This window comes from Enhydra lutris, unplaced genomic scaffold (assembly GCF_002288905.1).
Source record: "Enhydra lutris kenyoni isolate GAN:26980312 unplaced genomic scaffold, ASM228890v2 scaffoldscaffold2, whole genome shotgun sequence".
NCBI lineage: Eukaryota > Metazoa > Chordata > Mammalia > Carnivora > Mustelidae > Enhydra > Enhydra lutris.
Window position 1 is genome coordinate 42,264,894 of NW_019154086.1, and position 13,808 is coordinate 42,278,701.

At 38.3% G+C, this 13,808-nt stretch overlaps 1 protein-coding gene across 1 annotated transcript; it reads left to right on the forward strand.

The window, feature by feature from the left end:
* The first annotated feature begins 3,685 nt into the window (after nt 1–3,685).
* On the forward strand, nt 3,686–9,763 carry LOC111146234 (phospholipid scramblase 4-like). Its single transcript, XM_022501699.1, has 4 exons — nt 3,686–3,691; nt 5,226–5,450; nt 6,767–6,925; nt 7,796–9,763. Exons 1-4 carry the CDS (start codon nt 3,686–3,688, stop codon nt 7,841–7,843), a joined length of 438 nt encoding a protein of 145 aa, XP_022357407.1. The 3' UTR covers nt 7,844–9,763.
* The last annotated feature ends 4,045 nt before the right edge of the window (nt 9,764–13,808 follow it).

The window sequence follows — 13,808 nt, forward strand, 5'->3', positions numbered from 1 at the left end:
TGAGTCCCTTATGCTTTGTCTCCCTCTTGATCCCATCTTGTTTCTTTTTCTCCTTCCCTACCCCCCACAACCCCCTGCTCTGCCTCTCAAATTCCTCATATCAATGAGATCATATGATAATTGCCTTTCTCTGATTGACTTATTTCGCTTAGCATAATACCCTCTAGTTCCATCCACATCATGTCAAATGGCAAGATTTCATTTCTTTTGATGGCTGGATAGTATTCCATATATATATATTTATATATATACATATATATATTTATACACACATATACATATACCATATCTTCTTTATCCATTCATCTGTTGATGGACATCTAGGTTCTTTCCATAGTTTGGCTATTATGGACATTGCTGCTATAAACATTCGGGTGTACATGCCCCTTTGGATCACTACATTTGTTATCTTTAGGGTAAACACCCAGTAGTGCGATTGCTGGGTCATAGGGTAGCTCTATTTTCAACTTTTTGAGGAACCTCCATGCTGTTTTCCAGAGTGGTTGCGCCAGCTTGCATTCCCACGAACAGTGTAGGAGGGTTCCCCTTTCTCTGCATCCTCATCAACATATGGCATTTCCTGACTTGTTAATTTTAGCCATTCTGACTGGTGTGAGGTGGTATCTCATTGTGGTTTTGATTTGTATTTCCCTGATGCTAAGTGATGTTGAGCACTTTTCCATGTGTCTGTTGGCCATCTAGGTGTCTTCTTTGCAAAAATATCTGTTCATGTCTTCTGCCCATTTCTTGATTGGATTATTTGTTCTTTGGGTGTTGAGTTTGATAAGTTCTTTAGAGATTTTGGATACCAGCCCTTTATTTGATATGTCATTTGCAAATATCTTCTCCCATTCCGTTAGTGGTCTTTTGGTTTTGTTGACTCTTTCTTTTGCTGTGGAAAAGCTTTTGATCTTGGTGAAGTCGCAATAGTTCGTTTTTGCCTTGCTTCCCTTGCCTTTGGTGATGTTTCTAGGAAGAAGTTGCTGCCGCTGAAGTCGAAGAGATTGCTGCCTATGTTCTCTTCAAGGATTTTGATGGGTTCCTGTCTCACATTGAGGTCTTTCATCCATTGTGAGGCTATTTTTGTGTGTGATGTAAGGAAGTAGTTCAGTTTCATTCTTCTGCATGTGGCTGTCCAATTTTCCCAACACCCTTTGTTAAAGAGACTGTCTTTTTACTTGGACATTCTTTCCCGCTTTGTCAAAGATTCGTTGACCACAGAGTTGAGGGTCTATTTCTGGGCTCTCTATTCTGTTCCATTGATCTATGTGTCTGTTTTTGTGCCAGTACCATACTGTCTTGATGATTACAGCTTTGTAATAGAGCTGGAAGTCTGGAATTGTGATGCCACCAACTTTGCTTTCTTTTTTAACATTCCTTTGGCTATTCAGGGTCTTTTCTGGTTCCATATAAATTTTAAGATTATTTGTTCCATTTCTTTGAAAAAGAATTGTTGGTATTTTGATAAGGATTGTGTTAAATGTGTAGATTGCTTTAGAAAGCATAGACATTTTCACAATATTTGTTCTTCCAATACATAAGCATGGAAGGTTTTTCCATTTCTTTTTGTCTTCCACAATTTTTTTCATGAGTACTTTAGAGTTTTCTGAGTACAGATTCTTTGCCTCTTTGGTTAGGTTTATTCCTAGGTATCTTGTGGTTTTAGGTGCAATTGTAAATGGGATTGACGCCTTAATTTCTCTTTCTTCTGTTTTGCTGTTGGTGTATAGAAATACACCTGATTTCTGTGCATTGATTTTATATCCTAACACTTTACTGAACTCCTGTATGAGTTCTAGCAGTTTTGGAGTGGAGTCTTTTGGGTTTTCCATATAAGTATCATATCATCTGCCGAGAGTTTGACTTCTTTGATGATTCGGATGCCTTTTATTTCTTTCTGTTGTCTGCTTGCTGAAGCTAGGACTTTTACTACAATGTTGAATAGCAGTGGTGATAGTGGACATCCCTGCCGTGTTCCAGACCTTAGGGAAAAAGCTCTCAGTTTTTCCCCATTAAGAATGATATTCGCTGTGGGTTTTTCATAGATGGCTTTGATGAAAGTTTCACTTTCTCCTTCTTGTCAGCACTTAACACCATCAGAAATATTATTTGTTTGTTTATTTGTTTATAATAGTTTCAGAGAAGGCAGGGATTTTGTGTTTCATGTTTACCACTATATCTTCATTGTGTGTAACAGTGTCTAGCAAGAAGCAGGGACTAAATAAATATTAACTAGAGGCATTGAATATAGGCAAAATAACATGGCCTCTATAAAGATAATTCCAAAAGAGGAATTTTAAAAGGTATGGATTAGAATAGCATCATTAGAATAATTGTGTCCCTAGCCCTGATGGCTACTTTGAAGGAAGTTTATTATTTATTCAGAAATATCCATTAACCATAAGACAAAAAAAGAAGATTTTTCTTTAAGAATACAGCAATTTGGGACGCCTGGGTGGCTCAGTCGGTTAAGCCACTGCCTTCGGCTCAGGTCATGACCCCAGGGTCCTGGGATCGAATCCCGCATCAGGCTCCTTGCCCAGCAGGGAGCCTGCTTCTCTCTCTGCATCTGCCTGCCATTCTGCCTGCTTGTGCTCTCTCTCTGACAAATAAATAAATAAAATCTTTAAAAAAAAAAAGAATACAGCAAATTATATATATTCAGCTTGACTCCTTGCTCTTATGGTCTTCTAAGCCTTTAGCAAGAGATATTTAACTTCTGGTGATTTTCTTGGGATATAAATCCAAGAATAATTTTCTCTTCACCAATTTTTTTTTTTTTTTTTTTTTGGAGAGGGCTTTCCTGGCTAGCCCTGTCTGGAGGCTATGGTTAGGAATCCAACAGATGTCTCAGAAGTAGGCCTGGGAGCCTGGGAGATGTTAGTTGGACTCATTTCCATCTCAGAACAACTGACTGCTAGTAGATGATTACCGGTCGAGGAGATGGAAGTTTACTGTATGGTTTTGGACATTTGTTACAAAGAGAAAACAAGGACACCCCAGTTGGTCAATGGTCGACCTGAGGCTCTGTCAATAGTTTCTGGAAGGGAGGAGGGATGGTTGTTGATAGAACTTCTTATCTTCTTTGCTGTTGTATCAGGAATGGCATATGAATAAAAGATAACAAGGGCTTGTTTATAGGGCAGAAGATTTCTTATATCTGAGCCTAGACCTTTACATTTATTATAGACAGGAGTAGTTAGTGACTTTATTCATTTCTAGGTTGGGAAATCTTCTTCAAATTGGTAAATACTTGAAAAACAACAATAACAACAAAAACTCAGTGCCACACTACTGGCACCTGGGCACAGAAACCTAGGCACCAGAGAACTCGATCAAGGTTCACTTGGCTGACTCAGTAGAAGCGAATAAAGCTGAAATATAAATCTTTTCAGAGCAAGATGACAATGAGAAGTAAACCTTGATTTGAGGGCCTATATTCAAGAGGAGAGGAGTAATGTCAAAGAATGTTGTGGCCACATTTTAAACTACCCGAGTTCCAGACAATGAAACTATTCTCTGGAGCTTAAGGTAAAGAATTGTCTTACCCTGTGAGCATAGACCCATAAATATGCGTGACAATACCCCATAGGATTCCTGGGATATTTTAAAGACATAGTAAGTGCCAGCACATACTAAATGTTAATTTATTTACAACCTTTTCTGTGTTTTGATTTCCTATAAGATGGAGGTAATAATAGCACCTGTAAACAGGATTGCTTTGAGGATTAAGTAGTAAATAAATGTTAACTGTTCATTACAGTACCTGGCAGATAGTACAGTGCTCAGGGAACGTTGTTCCCAGGTGTCTTCCTCCTCTATCATTACTGTTTTTGTAATAATGGCCTGATAGTTGAGATGAATCTTCACCTTTAATTCTTAGTCCTTTGGGATATACTAGGAATTCTTCATATTCATGAGTTGGGTTTTCTTCTCAAATGAATTTTTTTTTAAAGATTTTATTTATTTATTTGACAAAGAGAGACATAGTGAGAGAGGGAATGCAAGCAGGGGGAGTGAGAGTGGGGGAAGCAGGCTTACCGCTGAGCCAGAGCCTGACACAGGGCTCCATCCTGGGACCCTGGGATCATGACCTGAGTCGAAGGCAGATGCTTAATAGACTGAGTCACCCAAGCGCCCTTCAAATAAATCTTTTAAGTAATTTATTTGTATACAGTTTTGTGGGGTTTTTTTTTTTTTTTTAGCTCTTAGGCCTATACTTGTATAAGATCTTAATGCTAGGCAGCTATCAAATGTGTATGCTTATGTATATGTGTGAATGTATATATATGAACAGTTATATCTTTTTTAAAACATTGTATCTTGACTTGACAGTTCATGAAGCTATGTGGTACTGCCCCATGCTGAGATCTAGTGGACTCAAAACTCTTAGAAAACTATATATGACACCAGAAAAGCTACCAGTAGAACTTTAACTCTGGGCTTTTACTAAATAATTTAATTTTGTGACTCTTGTTATTAATAAATATGAAGATCTTAGTTCTTCACAAAGGAATATTGTAAAGATGTTTAGCTAAAACAGGGCCATGGACAATTTTGAAACTCTTTTTAAAATGGCTTTATAGGGGCTCCTGGGTGACTCAGTAGGTTAGATGTCTGCGTTCAGCTCAGGTCATGATCCTGGGGTCTGGGATCCAGTCCCATATCAGGCTCTCTGCTCAGTGAGGAGCCTGCTTCTCCCTCTCGCTCTGCTGCACTCTCTGTCAAATAAATAAACAAATAAAATGGCTTTATATATTCACTCACACATTCTGTTGTTTTCACAATATTCAGTTTTCAGAATGCCTCTTTCTGTTTTCTCTTATAATTTTCTTGTCTGAGATTCAAATCTAAGATGTTACCTTGCTACTTTGTCATGAATTGTGCCAGAAGACGTGAGACACCTAGAGCCGAGACAAAGAACGTTACTACAGCACAGTAAACAGCATGAGTGCCATGAGCAGTATGTGGGGTCAGTCCCCTTGCTTCCAAGGTCTATAGGGTTGAATCAGAGGAGCCCAAGCAGGTGCTGCATACAGCTGAGCAATACTGAGCTTCGAGAACTGTCCTTTATGGCAAGCAGTCCTTTTGTTCCCATGGGAAAGGTGACCTCAGCTCTCAAGGCTATTCTCACCTACAGCCATAAGAGCGAACCTGGGTAAAATGGAAGACTCTCTACCAGTAACATTGTTTCTAGTCCTTGAAAGACTTCAGAGCACATCTAGGTGGTGTGTCCACATATACGTTGGTGCATAGCTTCCTCCCCTCTGTCACTTCCTCATTTGCAGCTGGAGGTACAGTGTCCTCCCGGTGTCACCATTGGCTTTGTTGCGGAACACTGGAACCTGTGCAGGGCAGTTTACAGCATCCAGAATGAGAAGAAAGACAATGTGATGAGAGTGCGCGGGCCATGTTCAACCTACGGCTGTGGTTCGGATTCGGTTTTTGAGGTAAACAAATGTAAAAATGACAATTTTACTATTTTTCTACATGTACTAACAGACCTGGGAATGAGTTGGTTTCAGATTATGTTTTCATGTGAATGAATAAAACAGAATGAGGAAAGGGTTATTGGTTGACATCAAATCATTTTCAATGTATTGTTCGTGGATTGCTTACAGTTTTCCAAAGTGTGAGCTACTTTTTTTATGATTTCAGTGTTTGATAAAGATAAGAAGAAACCATTTAAAACACTAAACCTGAAAGTAAATAGCCCAACTGAATCCATTTCTTTCTTCTTGGTTAGATTTAATTAACCATTTTTACCAACGATTTGCAGGATTGGGATGTAGGTCCTGAGTGATGAAAGTACCCCACATATCACAGGACATTTGGAGTACCCCGAGATTGTACATATTGTTTATTTGCATGGTAGAAATTGTCTGTGTCCTTATGAGATAGGATAACACTGATAACAAGGATAAAACTCATAATAGGTTATATTTTCTCAGAAAAATGAAAAATCCTCTTGTTTTGCCTCTATCCCAGTGACTCCAAAATGAGTGCCTATTATCTTACAAATCTGACAAAGGAGATTCCTAGAAATATTTCCTGAGCTTCTTAGAGAATCCTTCTTGAATGCCTTGCAATTTCGGCAAGCCTCATTATCTAAATTTGCTCATTCATATATTTCCTATGACACCCAATAAACTCTTTTTTTAGTTAAGTATTGCTTATTTATTAAAAGACCATTGTAGAGAAATAGAAAATATAGATAAGCCAGATTTTAGGGACAGGTGTATAGGGTCATTTTGATCACCCAAAGTTAGTATTTGGGTATTGTCCCTCTGGCAAGAGTCAGAATCCCCCTTTTGGAAGCTGAAGCCCCTCGGAATTCTTACATGCTTTAAGAAGACAGGGTGGATTTGGCACACAGAAACTTGAATGATCATTTGAAGTTTGTGAAGTACATAGAACCATGCTTCCTTACTTTTGCTTATGTGTTTCCCTAGACTGTAGAGACTCCTTCCCAATTCCCACCCTTTACTGTATGAAAAAGAACTTCAGAATCAATTCAAATCATGCCTCATTTGAGGATGAAGAAAGATCACCAGCCCCAAAACTGTCAGATATACCCCAGCTCAGTTATTAACCAGTTGCAAGACACTTAAGCCTTCTTGGCCATGATTCCCTATTACTTTACAGTAATTTATTACTTCCTGTCCTGTATTTATGCTATGGCAGTACAAGCTGCTTCTAAGTAGAAGAGTGAAATATATATTATAATATTTTTCAGTCATCCTAAAGTCACATTCTTACTTTCTAGGTCAAATCCCTTGATGGCATGTCCAGCATCGGCAGTATTATTAGGAAGTGGAACGGTCTCTTATCAGCAATGGGGGACGCTGACCACTTTGAAATTCACTTCCCGTTAGACCTGGATGTGAAGATGAAAGCCATGATTTTTGGAGCTTGCTTCCTCATTGTAAGTCTTGCTTTTGAGTTGTCTTGAGAGAATCACTCTTTATGATGAGATGCAGTTATAGTGTAAGAGAAAGGCAGTAAACTTTGAAACTAGGACAGTGTCTGTCTCTACCGCTGACTAGTTGTGTATTTTGCAAAGCGGTTAGCACTTTCAGGCCTCATTTGCCTTACCTATAAAATGGAGGTAAAAATACTTACGTTGTTCAGGGCACTGAACGTGAGCTATCATAGGAGTAGGGGGGCCAGAAGAGTACTTGGAGAATATGGGGCATCCAATGGGTATACTTGTCCTCATTGCATGTTGTTTGTCTTTTCCATTACTTAAAGATGCCTAGCCAATGACTTCTTAATGAAATCAATAACCCAAAGCTGATGTCCCTTCCCCCCACCCCGCTACCTCTCTGTCAGTGGGCTCCTTGGTATTGTATCTTCCTTCGATTTATTTAGGTACAGTTCCCTTGCTGTAACCCTGACTGATCAGTGGTTACGTGGAAATAAAATGGATATATTTACCTTCAAAATGTAGCTAACATATTGCAGTTAGTATATTTAACGTATTTAATATTGATTGTCCAGTTTTTCTTCCTTTTAACAATGAAGATTTTGTTAATCGGAATCCCCAAAGGGAGATATTATTGGCTACCAACAGTTCCAAGTCTGTAATTGCTGGTCTTCATATTAGGTCCTTTTTATAAAGGTTTTATTAGATTTATTTATTCTTAATTAGAATCAGGGGCACCTGATAAATTATGAGGATAATACTTCATGCTTTGCATCTAATTATGTATGTATCTATATACATACAGTTATCTTTCTCTATATATAATATATATATAAATATATGTATCTATAATTATTTTTCTAATTTCAGGACTTCATGTATTTTGAAAGGTCTCCACCACAACATTCATCAAGATAGATGGACACAGCAAATCAGCAATTATGGCTAATAAAAAAAGTAGAAAATTGAATCGGGCTTGTAATCCCCTGAATTATTTGCAATTATATGTGTCTGCTTCTGCAGGTTTTTTTCACTGGGTATTAGCTCTAACAGGCTAAGAGTGTAAGAGCAAGAATACAATCTAAACATGTTTCAGTTGATTTTATCTGTCCATTTGTCCTCTGGTAGACTAGGCGTTCACCTTGAAAAAGCTATGACTCAATAACCAGGTAAACACATTACAGTAAGCTTGAAAACACTTTACCATGACATAAGGGAAAACGAATCCCAGAGCTCTCACATTAATAGGTCATGAAATGGTGAGCTTTTTAGAGCAATCTTTGAGATAGAGTAATAAAGCTTTTATCCCTAACCCTGTCCTCCCTCTCCTACCTCTTGTCCTGTTACTGGAGACAAATTTGGTTCCAGGTGAAAAGAATGATACTCTTGATCTTTAAAAACAAAAAGGAAGACAGACAGAAACACTATGTGTTTATTGTACAAGGAAACATTTACTTGTGCATATGTGTCAAAACCCTGTTTTGCAAGTTTCTAAGTTTCCTTGGAAATTTTCATTTTTTTACCAAATAAAACATTTTTTTTTTAATCATAAGATTTGTATTTTCCATGCATACTCCCTCATTCATCAGCATGGTCAGTCAGTACCTGCCTGTATATGGAGTCAGGGTCAGACTCTCAGGAAAAGAGGTGTGACAAGGGCTACAGCCAGTCTAGATCTCTGAGCATCTTAGAGATATGAGCACCCTTATAAGGAGGTTGCATGTAATCTGTTTCATCTCTCTTGGTCACAAATGCCTTATATGTAAAATATGTTTGGCCAAATCTCTAAGATTGCCTTTTGAACCTTTGTTTCTCATTTGATGTAACACAGAGAAGATAATTGTTTTTTCTTTTTTAACCTTCCAAGAAGATCCCTGATAACCACTATGTTTTTTTAATAGCAAGAGTTAGGGTTTTGTTCCTAAATTTTGAAATGTGACATTCTGTGTAGCACTTTGGAAAAGCAAAACCTCTAAATCTTGATGTTGTTTAATATTTCTTAGCTGCTTTTAATTTAGATGATAAATCTGTATCTATGCAAAGAAAAGAATAAAACACAGCAAACATGCTGCTTCTCTGTGAACTGTAGCTGACCAGTAAAATTATGTAGGATCACCATAGTTAAAGTATGTACTTGTTTTTATTATCTATTTAAAAGCATAGTGTATTAGTGAATAAACTCTAATGAGTCAACCTGCCTCTTTTGCATTTTACCTTCCTATCTGGACATGGACTGTGTTCTTTCAACACAGCCAGTATTTTGAATGAAATGTATTCTTCTTGTTAAGTAAAACAAGCCTGAGTGTTCTCCAATGGGATTATTCAGAGATGAGGGCGTTTGCCCATAGTTCCTCTTGAAGTCAAAGAAAGGTGCTTCATTTTTAAATTATATTTATCTTTTCATAGTAAAGTTGTTTTACTCAGTTTCTGGTAATTTTTATTTTTAGGTGCTACTACTAGCTTTTTCTTAAAAAAAAAGTAAAATTGCTGCTTTCTAAAAAAATAATTATATTTGAAAGTATAATTGCAGTCTTAGACGTATATATTATTTCTTATAATAATGTTTGACATTTTATGTATGAAATCAGACAAATAGTACTGAGAAAGTTTATCTCTATAAACCTTCTTTTTACTTGCCCATATTCCTACATCCCAAGACCTGCTGCATAATACTAAAAAAAAAAAAAAAAATTATTTTTAACATATTACATTTTAAATTTCTGCTTATAGTTTTTGTGGTATTAAGTTGTCTCTTACAGTTATAATTCCACTTTCTTTAAAAGTAGTATTATGTATCTTGGGGTGCCCGGGTGGCTTAGCTGGTTAAGCATCTGCTTTTGGCTCGGGTCATGATTCTGAGGGTCCTAGGATCGAGCCCTGCATGGGGCTCCCTACTCACCAGGGAGCCTACTTCCCCCTTCCCTCTGCTGCTCCCCCTGCTTATGGTCATTCACTCTCCCAAATAGATCGATAAAATCTTTAAAAAAAAAAAAAAGGTAATGCAATGTGTCTTATATTTTTATACCATGGTTTCTATGTATGTCTTAATGGTATTTCATTGTGTAAAATTGATCAGATTGACTAAAAACAAAAACTTCTCTGAAATTTGTGTGTTTTCGTGCTTCATATTGTTTTTGGCTTTTAAATAAATATAATCTGGTTTATAGTAAAATACTGTTCTATTTTTTGACTTGGGATTGAGTCTTTGTTGTAGACAGAATGCTTGTATCCCTCCCCACACCCCAAACTTAAGAATTTACCCCAGTGTATGATGTTGGGGCAGTGTTGGGTCATGCAGGAGGAAGAGTGTCCTTATAACCTGCCAGCACCTTGGTCTTAGATTTCCCAGCTTCCAGAACAGTCAGAGAGAAATACTTGTTGTTTAAGCCACCCAGTCCACAGTATTTCCAAATGTATTCATTTGGAATACATTTATATACTATACATTTCCAAATGTATTCAGTCAGAAATTGGAGGTGCTGCTGTCCCAAATACCCAAAAATGTGGAAGCAGCACTGAACTGGGTCATGGGGAGAAGCTGGAAGCATTTTGAGTTGCATTCTAAAAAAAAAAAAAAGCCTCGATATCTTAACAGAACTTTAAAGGTGATTCTGGTGAGAGCTCCGATAGAAAAGAGAGCTGTAGAGGAAGCCTCAGTGTTCTTATAGCTAAGTAATCCTGGACAGGATGTTGGTAGAAACGTGAGCGGTTAAGGCCATTCTGATGAGGCCTCAGGTGGAAATGAGGAACCTGTTCCTGAGGAGAGGCCCTCTTCACCATAAAGTGGCAAAGAGCTTGGCTGAATTATGTTCATGCTCTCATGTTTTGTGGAACACAGAACTGGCAAGTGATGAAACTGGATGTTTAGCTGAAGCGAGTTCTAAGCAGGGTGTTGAAGGTGCAGTTAGTTCCTCTGACTTACAGTAAAATGCAAGCAGTGAGAAACGACTTACAGGCAGAATTGGCAAGCAAAAGGAAGCAGAATGTAAAGACTTGGGAAATTTTCAGCCTATCCGTATAGCAACAAATGAGAACACTGAGGGTATGGCCAAAGTACTGATAAGAAGATCAGTGTGAGCGAACCTTCTGAACAGAAGCCAGGGAACTCTTCTCCAGGACAGTGGAAGAATGACCCTGATGGCACATCAGTGGTCAACAGAGCCACCTCTCCCGTGACAGGCCTGTAATGCAAAGGCTTAGGGGGCTGAGTGGTTCAAAGGAAGGGCCTTCAATACCAATGGGAACTTTCTGCACAGTACCTGGCACTGCTTCACATGGGGGGCCCTTGCTCTCTGCACTCTCTTGCCATGTGCTTCTGCCACCCCAGCTGTGGCTCTTGTGTGCCCTGGTGTGGCATGGACTTCATTGGTCACCTGTCCAGAGAGTACAGGTCCATGTGGCCTTATCTCATGGTGCATAGGTCAAGGGGGTATGGCTGCCTTCACCTTGGCTTCAAAAGGGGCCATCTGGGCAAAACTTGGGCTTTGAACCCCAGTCCTGGAGATCCACAGGGCCCAGGTAGAGAGTCTCTGCAGGGAAGGCCATTCTGCTGAGCCCTGTGGGTGCAAGGCCATCCCAATGGGCCCAAAAGACAGAGCTTTAAGTCAAAGATTATTCTTAAGCCCTAAGATTTAATGTTGTTTGTGCTGTGTGGTCTCGGACTTACCTGGGACCTGTCACTCCTTTCTTCTTTCCTATTTCTCCTTTTAGGAATGGGAATGTCTGTCCTGTGCCTGTGCCACCATTTTATCTTGGAAACACATAATTTGTTTGGTTTTGCAGGTTCCTAGATGGAGAGGACTTTGCCTCAGGATGACTCATACCTTGATTCTTACCCCTTTCTGATTTAGATGCAACTTTGGACTTTCAGACTTTTGAGTTTGGAACAAGTTAAGACTTTTTGGCTGTTAGGATGAAATGAATGAATTTTGTCCTGACCAGGGGTGGAATGCCATCGACTGAATGTCTGTGTCTCCTAAAATTAGTATGTTGGAATCTAATCCCCTAATGTGATGTATTTAGAGATGAGACTTGGGGGATGATCAGAATGTGAGGGTGGAGCCCTTATGAATGGATTAGTATCTTTATGAAGGAGAAGGTAAGGAGCTCCCTTGCCCCTTCCGCCACATGAGGACACAGTGAGAAGATAGCCATCTGTGAACCAGGAAGTTGGCTCTTACCAGACACAGTATCTGCTGGGGCCTTGATCTTGGACTTTTTTAGAACTGCAATAAATAAATTTGCTGTTTATAAGGCATCCAGTCTATAATATTTTTGTTATAGCAGCCAAAATGGACTAAGACAGTTATTTTTTTTAACACTTTTCTTCAAAGGGATTTTTTAAGGAATTTCTTATTATATATCAGTTTCCTTCAGGATCCTTGTTTTCTTATATGTTTAATTCCAATAAAGTCATTTTTGTAGTGTTTTATAGTAGTAACTAGCTTTCTGATATAACCAAGTTATTTATAAATGCTTATTCCGATTACACTTACTTAAGACTCATTAAAATTTAGGTATGGTTTCAGCAGTAGTGTGTCATGCAGGAAAGCTGCCGGAATTTATAACTGTCAGTAAAGGATGCATTTTAAAACAATTTTAATGACAAGATTTCCCAAAAAGTATACAATAAGCTGGTTACCAGTCTAATTTTTCAACCAGCTGGATGTTAAACTAAGTTCAAGTATAGAATGAGCAGTGATTCCAGGGATAGCAGCCTGCTCTGCTGGGACAGCTGGCTGCTTTTTAGGACCTGCTGCCCCCTGCCCCAGTGTTTAAGGTTTAATTTAACTTATATTGGAAGATGCAAACTTGGAAAATCCATAGGTATGGATTTAATAAACTAAACCAAATACAACTTTTTGGCTAGTGATAACGAACACTGAAAGTGAATCTTTCCCATAATTTGGTTGACCTTCACAGAACCTGTTTCCCATTTATTTGCCTCTAGATGTCTTAGAAACCCCAGAAAAGAGAAAAACAGAATAATACATTCCAATGTAGTATGTATCAGTGAGATAGCACAGTATTATCCATGATAACACTTAGCGTGGTTAAGAATAGTACCTCTTAGGCATTCATTCAGTATCTGCGCAATGAATAACAAAGCAATCAGTGGCTATATTTTTGAAATATTTGTTATAGTAACCAGTAAAAAGTTTTACTGTTTAAAAAATATACCCTCTCTCCACTATTTCATTCTATTTGTAATTACTCTATTGAGCACCTCCTAAATTCAGGCATTGAACTATTTCTGAAGGCAGAGGGTAATGCAAAGGTAAAAAATACACAAATACTACCCTTATGGATGAGACAGACTTTTAAAGAAAATACCCATCTTTGAGCACCACATGGACATGTGTTCAATGGTATGTTGGCACATTCAGTAAAGACCATGTCCCTCGCACCATCTCAGGTGCCATCTAATGTATCTCTGTCCCCATTCAATCAGAAGGTTTAGGCTGGCTGGTTGTGTCGTTTGCCCAGGTACACTTCCTGGCACTGCTGGAGGTGAATAAGATGCATTTTACAGTCTTGTCTATAAGTTGAATACATGGTCAGTACAACTGAAAAGGTCAATTTAGCAAATTTTCATCAAGCAAAGCAGGAGTTGATTGTTTATTACAGTTAAACACAGAACCCAAGAGAGTGGTGCATCTGAGATCTTCAACAAATATTTGTCGAATGAGTGAAAATAGTTCTAATGCATGCATGACACTATGCCAGGTATTAAAGGAGACAGAAATGAAGGGTAGTCCTCTATCCCTCAGCAAGGATAAAGCCAGTAAGTATGCAATTACAGCACAGATTTAAAGAATTATTACATAAGATAAAAATTATTCTGTTTGAAAATATATTTTACTTGATTCTCACATCTGCATCA

What these genes read in the sequence shown, in the direction of transcription:
- LOC111146234 (XM_022501699.1), top strand. An exon ending in GTTCGGATTCGGTTTTTGAG is followed by an intron (nt 5,451 to 6,766) that starts GTAAACAAATGT and finishes CTTACTTTCTAG; the next exon opens with GTCAAATCCCTTGATGGCAT. An exon ending in TTGGAGCTTGCTTCCTCATT is followed by an intron (nt 6,926 to 7,795) that starts GTAAGTCTTGCT and finishes TTCTAATTTCAG; the next exon opens with GACTTCATGTATTTTGAAAG.